At 41.0% G+C, this 15,115-nt stretch overlaps 1 protein-coding gene across 8 annotated transcripts in view; it reads left to right on the top strand.

Annotated features, from left to right (window-relative positions):
• DOCK6 (dedicator of cytokinesis 6) overlaps positions 1–15,115 on the top strand; it is a 2,991,519-nt gene that overhangs the window by 2,027,612 nt on the left and 948,792 nt on the right. For all 8 annotated transcript variants that reach the window (XM_044084603.1, XM_044084600.1, XM_044084599.1 and 5 more), the window contains one exon: positions 9,354–9,449. In XM_044084603.1, coding sequence (XP_043940538.1) covers positions 9,354–9,449 — 96 coding nt within the window. The remainder of the gene's footprint in view (positions 1–9,353; positions 9,450–15,115) is intronic.

The raw sequence follows: 15,115 nt of genomic DNA, 5'->3' as shown, positions 1-15,115 counted from the left end.
TTGCAGACCAGGCTAGTCAGGCTTATGGGGCAATAGTTACCAGGTTCAGTTGTGGCCCCTCCTTTGTGGAGAGGAATAACCGTTGCTGTGCACCATTCTATGGGCACATAGCCTGTGGAGAGGCTGAGGCTGAACAGCGTGTTTAGGTGGGGGGTTAGTTCGTGCAAGACGCAGCATGGAACATCATCTGGTCCCACTGACGCTGTGTTTTTGGCTTTTGAAAGGGCTGTTTTCACCTGTGTGTCTGTGATTTTTAGGACACTACACTTTTCCGGTATTGTTGTGGGCCCTTTTGGAGGTGAGAGGGGGTGAAGTTTGCACCGAATCAATCTGCCAGGATGTTGGCAGTATCAGTAGTTTCAGTATATTTTGTGCTATTTTGCACTAGTTCAGTGCATATCTGCGAGTTGCCACTTAGATTCTTAACATAGCTAAAGAAGGCTTTGTGGTTATCTTTTGAATCCTTGGCTATTTTTCTTTTGAAGTTAGCCTTGGATGATTTCATGAGGGACGTTAGTTTCTTACTGATACTGATCAGGGATGTCTTTTCTTCTTGGGATTTGCTTTTTTTCTGAACTAGTTTCCTCCTTCTATTGTATAGCCTGTTTATTGCAGGGGTCCACCAAACTGGTTTCCTTCTCTTAGAGGAGTGAGTCTTGGTTTTGCTAGGGATGGCACGATCCATGCATCCATGTAGGTGCTCATGGAGTGCATTTGTAAAGGTTTCTGCATCTTGGGAGCAGTATCCTTTAGCGTGGGGGCTGTGAAACTTACACCTCTGTCTTAAGTAAGGTGAAGTTTGCTTTAGAAAAGTTTTTTACTGTGGTTTCCTTAGTTGGGGGTGGTGGTGAGGTGTGGACATCCAGAGTGATTAGTTTATGGTCTGATCTAACCAGTGACGGGTTGACCTCCGATGTGGAACACCTGTCGCCCATGTTGGTGATGACCAGGTCAAATATGTTTTCCAGCTGATCCAGGGCATTTGAGTTGATGAATTCCAGGAAGTGCTGGGCCTGGGAATTTGTACTCGAGTAGTTTTCCCAGTGAATGGTAGGGTAATTGAAATCGCCCAATATCAGGGTGTTCGGTAGGACCTTCATGTTTTCCATTGTCTCCAGAAAGGTGGAGTGGTGGTCCTGGGTCATGGACGGTGATCTGTAGCAGGCCACAATTTGCATTGCAGATTTGCCCGATGTTAGTTGCACATGGATGATCTCAGAGGTATTATGCTGCAGCACTAACCTGGAGGTGTAGGTATCCTTGATGAATATGGATACACCCCGTCCTTTTGTGTTACGGTCCATGTTCTGTGGCCGAAACGTGTGGTATGAGTTGTAGCCCGGTAGTGCTGGGGTGCTGTCTGGAGCATTGAACCTGGTTTCAGTTACTGCACAGATGTCAACATTCTCCATACTGAGGACTGCTTCGAGCGCGTGCATTTTGAGATTTAAACTTCTGGTGTTGAGTAGCATAACCCTCAGTTTTTTGTTAATTGTGCTGTTTATGGAGGTGTGTTTGACTTTTGAGCCTTGCCTAAAAAAGGCACTATGGGGGCAGCAAGAGCCTTGCCAGTATTCGAAAGCCTAGGGGTGACAGGTGCAAGCAGTTTCTTGTGAAGCAACGCTGCTTGTCGAGCATGTCGTCCCAGGCTGACAGACACTGGACCCCCTTTGAGTGACACCAGAAGCTTAGCCAATTGTTGAAAATGATAATTTTTTCTTTATACTGAGGTATCATTCTTGGTGAGGGCAGGATGCTACTCAGGGTCAGGGTCATACCAGCCTGGGCTGCATGATCAGAGAGCTCTTCCATGTATCTTTCCATGTAGTCCAGGGAGGTACGTCTCGGGTCATTCACACCAACATGAACAATGATAGAGTCATATTTGTACTTGTTCTGGAGTGACCTGATTGCTTGTGTTATGTGGTGGATTCTGGCTCCCGACAGACAGCTAACAGTAAACTTCTGCTTGTCCAGCCTAGTGGATGGGACATCAGTGTGCCTGACTGTAGAGTCACCTATTACTAGTGTGTTAGGTATTTTATTTCGCCTTAAGGGCTGTGATTGTCTGGCACACTGATTTTGTGTTTTATGTGTTGTCTGGTTTGTGACGGGAAGTGCAGGTTGTTTGGGTGTCTGCTTTGGAGGTCTCTGATGCTTTTACAGGTTTTTTTTTAGAGCCTCCGAGTATGATTTTGTGTATTTATGTGTATTTTTTGCCAGTGCTGTTTTAGTAGGTCTGTGTGTGGCTGGAGGTATGGTGCAAGTGTTAACCTTCTCCTCTCGACCGTCTGTTCCAGTCTTGGGTGGAGACAGCTTAGCTTCCAGTTTGGCTGTATAATTGCATCTCTCGCATATGTTAGTGTTTTTGTGGTAGGAGGAGAAGGTTGTCTGTGTACATGAGGCAGTTGTAATATTGCCTCAGGATACCCAGATTCACCAGCTGGTCTGAAGAGTGCACCTGAAGTTGCCCTTTAGTCATGCCTGAATAGTAGGGTGAGCTGCTTAGTCACTTGGTTGGTGAGGGGTGAATAGAGAGCCTTGCCCTGCTGGGCAATCAGTGTCAGGGTATATTAGTGCTTGCTATTAGGTCTGACCAAGTGCTGGGCTGTAAGATGCTTTTTGAGTGCTTAGGTTGAGATTTAGACTAGTTTCAAGGGAAAAACTGAAGAGGAGACTTGGTGGAGCCGGGAATAATTTAACCGTAGCTAACCGGCACTGCCCAGTGTGCAAAACCATGCAAACTCGGTTTTTATAGTAGAGAAATGAAAGAGACAGAAATTCGCCCAAAATGGCCAATAAACTACTAACTTCTGGGCTGGAATCTCTCCTCCAGGGACAGATAGGTTGCTCAAAGCTCCCCTCTCTCACAGGTGAACAGAGAAACTTCCTTCTACCCAAGTAAGGTATGGGCAACTCAGAAACTAGTATCACAGCCCTGAATTCAGCACTAGCCTGAAAACTGGACTATACTAGCTTAGAAAGGTGGGAAACAAGGAATTTTTTTTTGTTTTGTTTTTTTGAAAAGATAAGGCAAAAACAGTAAAAAATACACTTAAAACAGCTTTCAACGACTACAAACGATCAGGAAAGGCTGTCGCACTTTAGTGTGTACCTACAACAGTTAAATTAATTAAACAAAAAACCTTTTAAAAGTGCAGGCAGTCAAATAAGTACAGTATGGTAAAAAAAAGCAAGCTTTTAAATCACAATAAATGCTGGAAAATCTGCGTTTAGGCGGAAAACAGTTAAGTACAGAAAGAAAGTACAGAAAACTGATACTTAATCACTCCAAAGTCTCTCTTCTAAGCTAGAAGGCTTGTATCAGTTTAAGGCTTTCTAGTGATACCCAGTAGGTCAGTTACAGGAAAGATGGGAAACAAGCACAGATGTAGTCTTTTAAACCAGAAAGTTGAAAGAGATGGACAAACTGTCCAAATGGTCAATAAACTACAATTTCTGGGCCAAGAACCTGTCCTCTCGTGGTAGACAGGCTACCTAGTGCTTACCACTCCCACTGATAGCTTTCTTCCAACACAGAAAATGCTTGCGGGGCTCAGAAGCTTACCAACAATCCTGGATACAGCAACTCTGTATCTGGACTAGGCTAGTTACAGGAAAGGTGGGATACAAGTGCAAGTGCGGCTTTTAAACCAGAACGTTGAAAGAGATGGGAAAAAAAAACTTCCCAAACGGCCAGTAGCTGCAATTTCTGGGCCAGGAACCACTCCTCTTGTGGTAGATAGGCTGCCCAATGCTTACCACTCCCACTGATAAGCTGGAAGGCTTCCCTCCAACACAGAAAGGCTTGGGGGGCTCAGAAGCTTACAAAGAGTCCTGGATACAGCAAATCTGTACCTGGACCAGACTAGTTACAGGAAAGGCGGGGAGCAAGTACAAATGTAGGTTTTAAGCCAGCAAATTTAAAGAGATGGAAAACTGCCCAAACGGCCACATAAACTACAATTTCTGGGCCAAAACTCACTCTTCCCATGGAGGATAGGCTACCTAGTGCTTACCACTCCCGCTGATAAGCCAGAAGGCTTCCCTCCAACACAGAAAGGCTTGAGGGTCTCAGAAGCTTACTAACAATCCTGGATACAGCAACTCTGTAACCGGAGTAGGCTAGTTATAGGAAAGGCGGGAAACAGGCACAAGTGTGGCTTTCAGTCCAGAAAATTGAAAGAGATGGAAAAAAACTGTTCAAATAGCCAATAGCTACAATTTCTGGGCCAGGGACCACTCCTCTTGTGGTAGATAGGCTTCCTGATGCTTACCACACTCACTGACAAGCTAGAAGGCTTCCCTCCAACACGGAAAGGCTTGGGGGGGCCCAGAAGCTTACAAAGTGTCCTGGATACAGAAGATCTGTACCTGGACTAGACTAGTAACAGGTAAGGCAGGAAACAAGTACAAACACAGACTTTTAAATCAAAAGGTTGAAAGAGATGGGAGAGCTTCCCAAACGGCCAATAAACTATAATTTCTGGGTCAGAAACCACTCCTCTTGTGGTAGATAGGTTACCTAGTGCTTACCACTCCCACTGATAATCTAGAAGTCTTCTCTCCAACACAGAAGGGCTTGGGGGGGCTCAGAAGCTTACCAACAGTCCTGGATACAGCATATCTGTGCCTGGACTACACTAGTTTATAGGAAAGGCAGGGACCAAATGCAAAACAGGCTTTTAACAAGGAAGTAGAAAGAAATGGAAAAACTGCCCAAATGACCAATGAACTACAATTTCAGGGCCAAAACCCACTATTCCCATGGTAGATAGGCTACCTAGTGCTTGCCACTCCCACTGATAAGCTAGAAGGCTTCCCTCCAACACTGAAAGGCTTGGGGGGCTCAGAAGCTTACCAACAGTCCTGGATACAGCAAGTCTGTATTTGGACCTGACTAGTTACAGGAAAGGCAGGAAACAAGCTTAGAATTTTTTTTTGTTACAGAAAAGCAGCTAGAACAGCAGTAAATACATATCAAATTGTAGTGCAGGTCAGCACACCCGAGTGTGTAGCAACACTACGGCAAATAAAGTTCAAATAAATGCAATTAAATTAAATGACTAAAAAACAAGTGCAGAGGGCAGTAAATTAGAAGGCTACTAACAAGCAGTAATAAGTGCACCGTACGAGCGACTGAACAGATAGCACGCAGAAGAGCAGTCAAGACAGTTACAGTAAGAGCAGCTGAATAATATATATATATATATATTTTTTTTTTTTTTTGAGGGAGGGAACAGAGCAGGATTAAGAGGCTACAGGAGTTGTCCTTCCCAAATACTCTTTGTACACAGTGGGAGTGCCTGAAATCAGAATATGATCTCACTGCACGCAGTTGGGTGAGCAAGTGAGATGGGCCCCGAAGGAGTATCCAAATACAAATCTACAAGAGGGGCGGGCAATTTCAAAGCCACCAACATTAGCACCAAAACAAGAACAGGGAGTGTGGGTGGGGAACTAACGAGACAGGCATAACTTCAGTTGAGTTAATATTCGGTGGAAAACACAAATAAATAAATTAAATACAGTACTATATGCAAAAGAGCAGATAAAAGTGCAGTTAAATTCACTTATACATCCAGCTGATTTCAGGTAGATGTTAGCCAGCCAAAGCTCTGATATTAAACAGAGGTAAATCAAAATGTACCACTTATATAAGGCAAGACAGAATGTTAGTGATGTGCTGAAACTACCCTCCCCTACTGCTATCAATGGCTACACAGAAATTCTAAAAAGTACACTGCAGAGAGACAGCTACAACTTCAGTTGAGCTAATATTCAGATGAAAACATAAATAAATTAAATACAGTACTATATGCAAAAGAGCAGATAAAAGTGTACTTAAATTCACTTATATGTCCAGCTGATTTCAGGTAGATGCTACCCGGCCAAAGCTCTGATATTAAGCAGATATAACTCAAAATATAGGGCAAGACAGAATGTCAGTGATGAGCTGAAACTACCCCCACTGCTATCAATGGCTACACAGAAATTCTAAAAAGTACTCTGTAGAGAGACAGCCACAACTTCAGTTGAGTTAATATTCAGTGAAAAACACAAGTAAATAAATTAAATACAGTACTATATGCAAAAGAGCAGATAAAAGTGTACTTAAACTCACTTATATGTTCAGCTGATTTCAGGTAGATGTTAGCCGGCCAAAGCTCTGATATTAAGCAGAGATAACTCAAAATGTACCAGTTATATAAGGCAAGACAGAATGTCGGTGATGAGCTGAAACTACCCCGTACTGCTATCACTGGCTACACAAAAATTCTAAAAAGTACTCTGTAGAGAGACGGCCACAACTTCAGTTGAGTTAATATTCAGTGAAAAACACAAATAAATAAATTAAATACAGTACTATATGCAATAGAGCAGATAAAAGTGTACTTGAATTCACTTATACGTCCAGCTAATTACCTTCAACAAGTTTATAAGTTATTAGTCATGTATCCCAGGAGACCATTAAGGAGCCTAGCCCAAATTCCCATTTATCCTAAAGTTCTGTCTGGTTAACTGACTTGTTTAAGGTCACTCAGTATGCAAATGAAGATTGCGGGAATAGCTCATTGCCTTAGTTCTCTGCACCACCTGTCAGACTTAGAGCAGTTTGGGCCTGCGGGCCTTAAACTTATGTACCTGTACTTGTGAGTGTGGTGTTTAACCACTGCACATCACCACATTTATTTATTTATTTTATTTTACATTTGGTTATGGGGAAAATCTGACTGGACACAAGTCCTTTTTCAGCGGAGGCCCAGGGAGAAACGCTCCACATATAGCAATATACATACAACATAAGTATAATAATTGTAATCACTTGTTTTGATATCACTTTCTGTCTCTCTCTCTCTAGTTCTCTCTAACTACCTACGTTTTCCATTCCTCTCCTAACTCTGTCCCCAACCCTTTACATCCTCTTTAACTCTCTTCACTCTAGTCCTCCTTTAAAGTTTTCCATAAAACTTTCTGAACTGCTGTCATCTTTTTTATTCTTGTATACCTCCCCAGTGCCATGCAACTGCCTTTCCTTATTCTCTTCCACTATACTTTCACCTGTAGCCCAACAGATTTTCTGTCTTCTAGCTCTAGCTACCAGTCATTCCTTCAGAATCTCCACTTTCTTTTCTGCCCTTAATCCTTCTCTTTAGTTGCCTTGACTTGGCTTCTCACTGCAAGACCCTTCTCTTCTTTCTTCAGTTTTTTTTCTTCTGTTCTTTCCAATGTTTTGTAAGCTGATCTTCTTCCTCTGGCCTTTCCCCTGAATTTTGTCCATGCACCATTATTGCCACACCACAATTTCCTTGCCTTTTGTCTGACATAACCTCCTTAACTGTGTTCCGCAGAGACCTCTCCTGCTTTTGGTAGCCTATTTCCTCTTCTTCAAACCCCCACCCCCTCCTCTCTTATTGCTTCCCTTCTGTCCTTAATTTAGATGTATTGCCAGATATGCTCCTTTTTTCTAACTGTATTTCCCTCACTACCCCTACATCCTTCAGTGGGGTAATAATGTAATGTGTTCTTCTACCTTCATATCTTGAAAAAAAAAAGTTAATATTTACTCTCCCCTAGAATCCTTTATGCATCAGCTCACCCTCCCACCTCCACTTCCATGTTTGATTTTCTCTAATCTTGTACTCTTTTTTTTTTTTTTTTTTTTTCCTTCATATACCTATCCTACCTCCCATGGGGTCTCACTAAAATCCTTTCAGTTATGCTTTTGGTGGATCCTTCCCTTATTTTATTCCTCTCTTGCCTAAATTCCCTCTGAACTTCCAGTGTCATCGCTTGGTTTATAGGAGCATCACTGATGCAGGACTTCCTCTTTGGTCATCCAGTTTCCCACCAGATATCTACCTGATCCTCTTGTTTTTTTTCCATATCTCCATTTTGGCCACTGTTAAAATTAAATGCCATCTCCTCCCCCCTTCCACCAGTTATATTCTTGTGTCTCCCTTCCAGCACTTCTTGTAGTCTGCTCCTCTCTTCTAACTGTGTTCACTTACTGAAATAAAATTATGTCCATTCTTTCCATTATTTGTTTCCTTTCTACTCTGTCCTCTTAACTGCTTGTGTTTTCCCCTGTGTACTCCATATTTTTATCTGCCCTCTTACTGTCTAGTAACCCCTTCCCCATTGTATTAGAGTAGGTTTGCATTATTCCACAACCTTTGTGGACTGAATCTCACCCCACTACCTAAATTTGAAAAACAACTCTGGAAATGCTGGTAGTATTGTGATAGCCTCCCTGTGATGGAATCCGTTCCTCCTCTATCACAATTCCCCAGTAATCACCTCTTCACCTTCACTTCCCTGTGAATCTGTATTGTATATTCTCAGCTACCAAGTCATCCCCTCTCCCTGCTCTTATGTCTTCCATAACTCTTCTTTTCTGTTAATGCCCTGGATACCGGTGCCTTATCCCTGGCATAAATACTTTTCTTTGCCAGTGTTGATGTATCATACTGTTTAGGTGTGACTTGTCTGCATATGTTTCACTTGTGAATGCTTAATTGTGAGTTAACTTGCACAGTGTATTATGTCAACTGAGCATCCTACTTCCAAGCCGTGGTTCTGTAAGCTATCACAAAAGTAAGGGAAAACTCTTAGGGCTGGACTTGCGAGTTCATTCTGTCTAACACTATTGTAGGAGAGTTGCACATTTGGAGATCTGAGCAGCACTTTGTACTGAAAAAGTATAGCTGAAGCAGAATCTTCAAGTCAGTTTTTATCCTTTACTCCATGTTACAATGTGCAATCCTAGAGATGATTATAAGGGGGGGGGGGGGTGCAGGGGATACAGTCCCTGCTTGGCAGTTGTAGAAGAAGGCTTTGCATCCCTGTCCCCTAACCAGGAAAAATGGTGCTCTACTTTTTTTTCCTTTGGCCATATCATTTCAGCCTATTGTTCAAGGTTTTTGAAGGTTGTCTTAGAGCCTGAAACATTGTGTACAGACAGTGCAATTCCTGACAGAGGGAGAAAGTGGAGCATAATTCTTAGTGTTATTCTATATTTAGAATTTGTAACTTAGCGCAAGTATCCTTTTGTCAGTATCATTTAAGGAGAACGGTAGTGACAGCATTGCATCTGTTTCACGATGTACTTCTCGTGCCTCTGTATTTATTGAGTTATTTAATGGACCCTTAGCAGGTGAGCATTCAAGTTAATTAATATTGATCAACACAGAAGTAATTTCAGATAGCTCTGAAAATTATTTTTAAAACAATACATGCAGTGTAGTTTTATTGCATTTTCCATTAGGTCTATAATCATTGTTTGCCTTTTGTTGTCAACCTGTACATTTCTGCACTTTGCTTGTAGTAACTGATTTTTCTTTGCAATTCAGTTACTTCATGAAGACCTGGCTTTACAGTGGGTCGTCAGCTCAAGTAATGTTCGTGAAGCAGCTCTACACCAGGCCTGGTTCTTCTTCCAGCTAATGGTACATTTCATTTATTTCCTTATTTACGTATTAATCTTTAGTGTAATGTTTGTGTGCTGTGTCATGCTACCCAGGGCTGGCATAGAAAAAGGAACTACTGGTTCAATTTAAACCAGTCCAGGGATGATGTATGGATGCTTGTCTTTATCCAGATTATAGCAATTCTGCAGGGAAACTGTATTGCTGAATACCCTTAAACAAAACTTTGTTCATGATGTAATATCTGGTTATAAATCATGGTACCAGACCTTAGTTTTCCTGGTAAGGTATTGTTTTTGTTTTTTTGCATTTCTGTACTGCTTATGATCTCCATTGTAACGATAATTTTCTTTGAGAAAACTTTGAAGTTCATACCTGAATCAATCTTCAAATGTACATTCACTGACATCATCAGCCTGCTTCTTGAACTGTTCCCCTTAGGACTCCTATTCAACCCATACCAGGTTCCACCGCTATCTCACCAGCAGACTCCAGGCTGTAAAAAGGAAACAAGATATCTTCTCCCTTTGTCAGTCTCTGTTGGTGTACAGTACGGATCTATTCTGGGCCCATTACTATTAAAGATATTCATGGGTAATCTTCACAAAGCATCTAAAAAAGCCTCCACAGTGCAACACGCAGACAATGCCATGCTTATATGCTGTGCACTTAGTCTACTGCTACTCAATCAGATGACACAGGATTCTTTTTCCTCAGTTGAGGCCTAGCTAGATGGCAACCAACTACTTTTAAATGTTAAAAAAGTAATAATAATAATTAATGCTGTTTTTACCCCAGTCTCTGTCAGCACAGAAATAATCTTTCACCATTACATCAGCAGACAATACTCAATTGAAACAGTTTCTAGCACAAAGCTTTTTGGTGTCTTAATTGATGAAACACATCCCTCATGCCATTAAGAAAACTCTAAAAAGGTTGGGCTTCCTCTACAGAAACAAACCCTTTCTCACTGATCACTCCAGGAATTCTTTAGCAACAGCTTGTCTTCTCCCTTCAGTTATCTGTGCAGCACCCATCTTGACTAAATTTCACTCCACCTTAAAAAATAAACTAGTGGTTTGCTACAGTAAAATATCTACATTTGCACTGAACTTAACCTGTTCACACCAGTGCCTAGCATTGAAGCACCCATACAGGCTTGAACTATTTAATTACCTTACCTACTCCCCAACTGCTTAGTGGCCACAAAGTAATACACAAACCCAACACCTGTCCATCACTACAAAACATCATCAAATACTTCTCCTCTCCTAGGAATCTCCACCTACCGAACAAATTTTTCATGGCCAGGATCAAGTTTCATAACAGTGCAAGCAACCATACCTCTCAACCTGGAAACATCAAAAATCTGGACAAGGCCCATGAAAAATAGGTACAAATCTGTATGCTGATTAACATCTAATTTGCATACATAATTATGTAACCCCACCCACTCCAATGGAATCGTGGGATACCAACTTTCGAACGTAAATTGAAGAACAGACAACCAAAACATGGCACCAGACCAGAGTCTCCCTGCAGCCATTCCAGTGTCCTGTTACCTGGCTATTTTGCCCCATTTACCACAAACACTAATGTATGCATACTGCTTTACTTCTACAATGATTTGAATTTTATTTTTACATTTTACAGCACAACAATGCAGAAACACTAAAAGTCATCTGGTAAACAAAGCAATACTGTCTCACAATGAAAATAGGCTTGACATTAAACTTTGCCCTTGAAACTTACATTCATTGAAACCCACACCACATCCAAAGAAAATGCATCTGGCCAGTGGTGGATAAAGATTACCTTTGGGCTGTTTTCAAATCATTGGCCCCTTGCACACAAAACAAGAAACATACATGTGTTCTTTTCTTTATACACCTTCCTGACTTTATTAAATTATATTCCTTGTATAATACAACACACGTTAGAGCACTTTTTAAATTTATTGTTTGAACATTTTACCAGTAATCTGTACTGTAGGCAATGAAACAAAACACATGAACCAATAATGACAAAACTGCCCAATTCAGAAATTTTCCATCATAAAAGTCTGCTTCCATACCCACACTTTAAATAGAATGACAGTAGTGTAAGCCATAGGCATCTTGCACAGCGTTTCGCACTTATTTTCAATTTCATTTTTTTGGGGGGGGGGTTACAAAAGGTCAAAAACCAGGGACACATTTTAAACATTGCTTGTATAATTTTGTAAAGTTGCTATCATGCATTTCACTGGCAGGTTTTGAACCCAGGACTCTATGCACTACATTCAGAACAATACACCACTATCCCACATCAGCAGCTGCCTGAAAAATAGGAAGACTGAAACTTAATAGCCATCATTTAGTGAATTAATTTCTCACTTATAGCTCTTAACCTCAACACAAAAAACATGGACAAACAACAAAGCCAATAATGGGGGAATACAAATTCAGTTCTCACTTCTCACTCACCATATCTCTGAACTGTTAGCACAAAAACAATAATAGGGGAATACAAATTGTGTGCTCACTTCTTATCATAGCTCTAAACTCTTAGCACAAAAAAAAAAAAAAGTGTTCTTACTTCTCATCATAGCTCTTTACTCAGTCAGAAATGGTGGTGGCTAGGGATAGTAGGCTCTTTTTACCCTGTACTAAAGGGACAGGGTTTGAGCCTGATTACCTCTAGCCACCAAGTGTATTATATGGGGGCATTTTCACACACATTACCTCTGGGGGGGGAGGGAGTCACCTGCTGCCTCTAGGCAGACTTATTCTTTCCACTCACGCATCTCTCTGCTGTGCTTGTGCAGAGTTCGACTTTCATTACACACACACACACTTACTTCCTCTTTTTAGTTTGAGTATCATCCTGTCTTTTCCTGCTTACTCTCTGTCACTGTTGTGCAGCTTCAGCTTTTTAACAAGCAGATGCTCCTTGTCCGTGGGTTAAGATTTTTATGAAGCCCACTAAAGTGCAGCATTTCGGCTTAGCAGAACGCATGCATCTTTGTGCTCCTGCACACTTCATTTGCTATTTCAAACAGCAGCTGTGTACATGTTACATGCATCATCCCTTTGCACTTCCTGCATTTCCTATAGCAACTACATAAATTAATTACACACACAAATAATCCATAAACTAAACTGGAAATGTTTAATAGGTGAGGCTAAATGAATGTTTGGTATAATTGTCCTACAAAGAAGATGAAAATCTCAGAGTAAGCAGTAATGTTATTTGAGGAAACAGAACTAAATGCCAAGTCATTCATGTCCAGTTTAAATCAGAGGAACATTTGTACCAGTAACCTCTATGGGGACACCAATACCTTGCTATACTGGCTCTTGTCTTCTTTCACTGCTGATGTTTGGCTCCTTGTTATGGCAATCAGTTCAGGTTGCTACTGCTAAAGACCCCTGAGAACCACTGCACATTCTCTCTTACTGAGGTTATTGCCATCACTTCTTTCAAGTTGTGAACAATGTACACATACCCCTGACTTTAAATAATTCATCTTTAAATCTGTTGTACCACTTATTCCCTGTCTCAGTCTTGTCAGTGACCTAGTTGTGTCTCTAAATTCCTACCTCCACAACTCTGTAACACACTACAATTACAACTGTTTGTTTTTAATGGCTGATTCAGATTAGGATTTTTAAAATAGAAACAACATATACAAATTCACTGCCTAAATTCATAGAACTATACATTTCAATAATATAACAATGATCTCAGTAATCCTATAATTATGTGAAATCAAGTAAGTTCCAAGGACAACAAAGGGTGAGGCATCCAAATATTTTGTTGAAACAAACATAGTATGCAGGATAGTTATTTATAACAGGCAGTTGGATTATTTCACCCCAGATCATTGATATTTCTGGAATATCTCAGCTTTATTTAAAATAAAGGATAAATATTGTGGAAGGGGCAAATGAGAACAACTAATTATCCAATTACACTTTCATCTTTTTTGCAAAGACAATGAAACATTAGTAGAAACTATTTCTATGTAAATATCATCCATGTGTACCACAGAGTTTCATGCTGCAGCTGTGTGTCAGACCTAAATATAAAGTCCATAATATCAAGGTACTTCTTACACCACAGTGTGCCACACTGGATAAAAAAACTTGACAGATTTGTTTTTCTATATATTTGCGCACACACGCACAGAGTCTGGTAACCTTACCCTGAGTAGTGCTCCGCTCGGCCTCTTAAGTTCCTTTCCTCATGTTGCTGCTGCCATTAGTCCCGGCTCCCTGTCTGTTCCCCATGCTGCCATTAATCCCGGAGGGCTCCTGTTCCGCATGCTGCTGCCATTAATCCCGCCATTAACTTAACTGCTAGCCGGAAATGATGATGCGAAGGGTCAGCCAGCCGGAAATGATGATGTGAGCTCCTTGAGCTCAATTCCGACTGGCTGGTAGCCTGACGGCGCTGACGTCAGCTCCGACCGCGGGATATTTAAAAAAATTTGAAAACCAAAAGAAATAAATCGGAAATGAAGGGGTGCCACTCGGGAATCGTGACACCCCTTCATTTGGACCCCAAAACTCGGTAAAAACCGAGTAAGTTGGAACGGTCGGGAGGTATGCAAGCAACTCACATTACTCAACCTATGTTGTTAAGCACTGGAACTCCATTCCACCCATCCTTAAACAAAGCAACATTATCACACGTTTCAAACACAACCTAAAACAACAACTAACTTCCGCATGACTATGCTCATTCTTCTATCCTAATTAAACCCAGCTTTCTTTCTCTTTTCCATTGCCAGTCTCTCTATCAGTCACCCTGACTCTTTCAACTTTCTTACCCATGTCTCTCTCTTTCATCCCCACTACTGCTCCTCCAAGTAAACTATATCTGTAATCTTTTGCTACTAATATCCCTCCCTATCCACCTCATCATCTTACCTATCTACTGTTATCTCAACCTCTCCACTACAGAACTTATGTTTTTCTTAATTATGTCTGCTTATAACCTTCACCCTCCTGTATTTTCTGTTCCTGCTGTAATGACATCTGGCCTCATTAACGTCAGTATACATATACTGAACCTGTGCGCATTATCATTGCTCAAGTATTTTCAGCTGTTACATGTTAACATGGATTTGACTTGTGTAAAACAATGTAAGTTCTAAAGTGCGTGATATATGCCTTTACTATTTGTCTCAATGCTACCTGCAAAGTAATGCTTAAAATGTTTAATTTTTATTGTTGTTCATTGTAAATATGTATTTTATGTGGAGCTTTTCTCCATGAGCCTCTGCTGAAATTGGAAGTCAGGACTTGTACATAAATAAATCGTCTTGAGTGTATGTTAAAAGAAAATTTCAAGTGCTTTCTGCAACAAATCCATTATGTTATGTTTGTGGAAGAGTCAGTGTTGTCTGTGTGCTGAATCAGAAGCTGCGAGTAATTCTAATTAACTACTTCCCCCACGCCTGCCATTACTGCAAATTCCTTTCAGATTGCACTCTGCCACATTGCACTGTCACATTAACCTGTTGGTGAATTAGTTCTTCGTAATCACCATTCTTGATCTCAGCTATTCACTCAGCAGGTCACTGTTAAGCTCCATCTTACCATTTCCCTTGAGGCTCTTGTTTAGATGATGTCACAGGTCTTCCTCCTTTCTTGTGGACTTTCAATGTTGAATCTCATCTGCCAACATTGCCTGTCTGTCCA

The sequence above is a fragment of the Protopterus annectens genome, chromosome 9.part0, assembly GCF_019279795.1.
Source record: "Protopterus annectens isolate FY-2018-M chromosome 9.part0, PAN1.0, whole genome shotgun sequence".
Taxonomy (NCBI): Eukaryota; Metazoa; Chordata; order Ceratodontiformes; family Protopteridae; genus Protopterus; species Protopterus annectens.
This window is presented reverse-complemented; position numbering and strand designations above follow the sequence as displayed.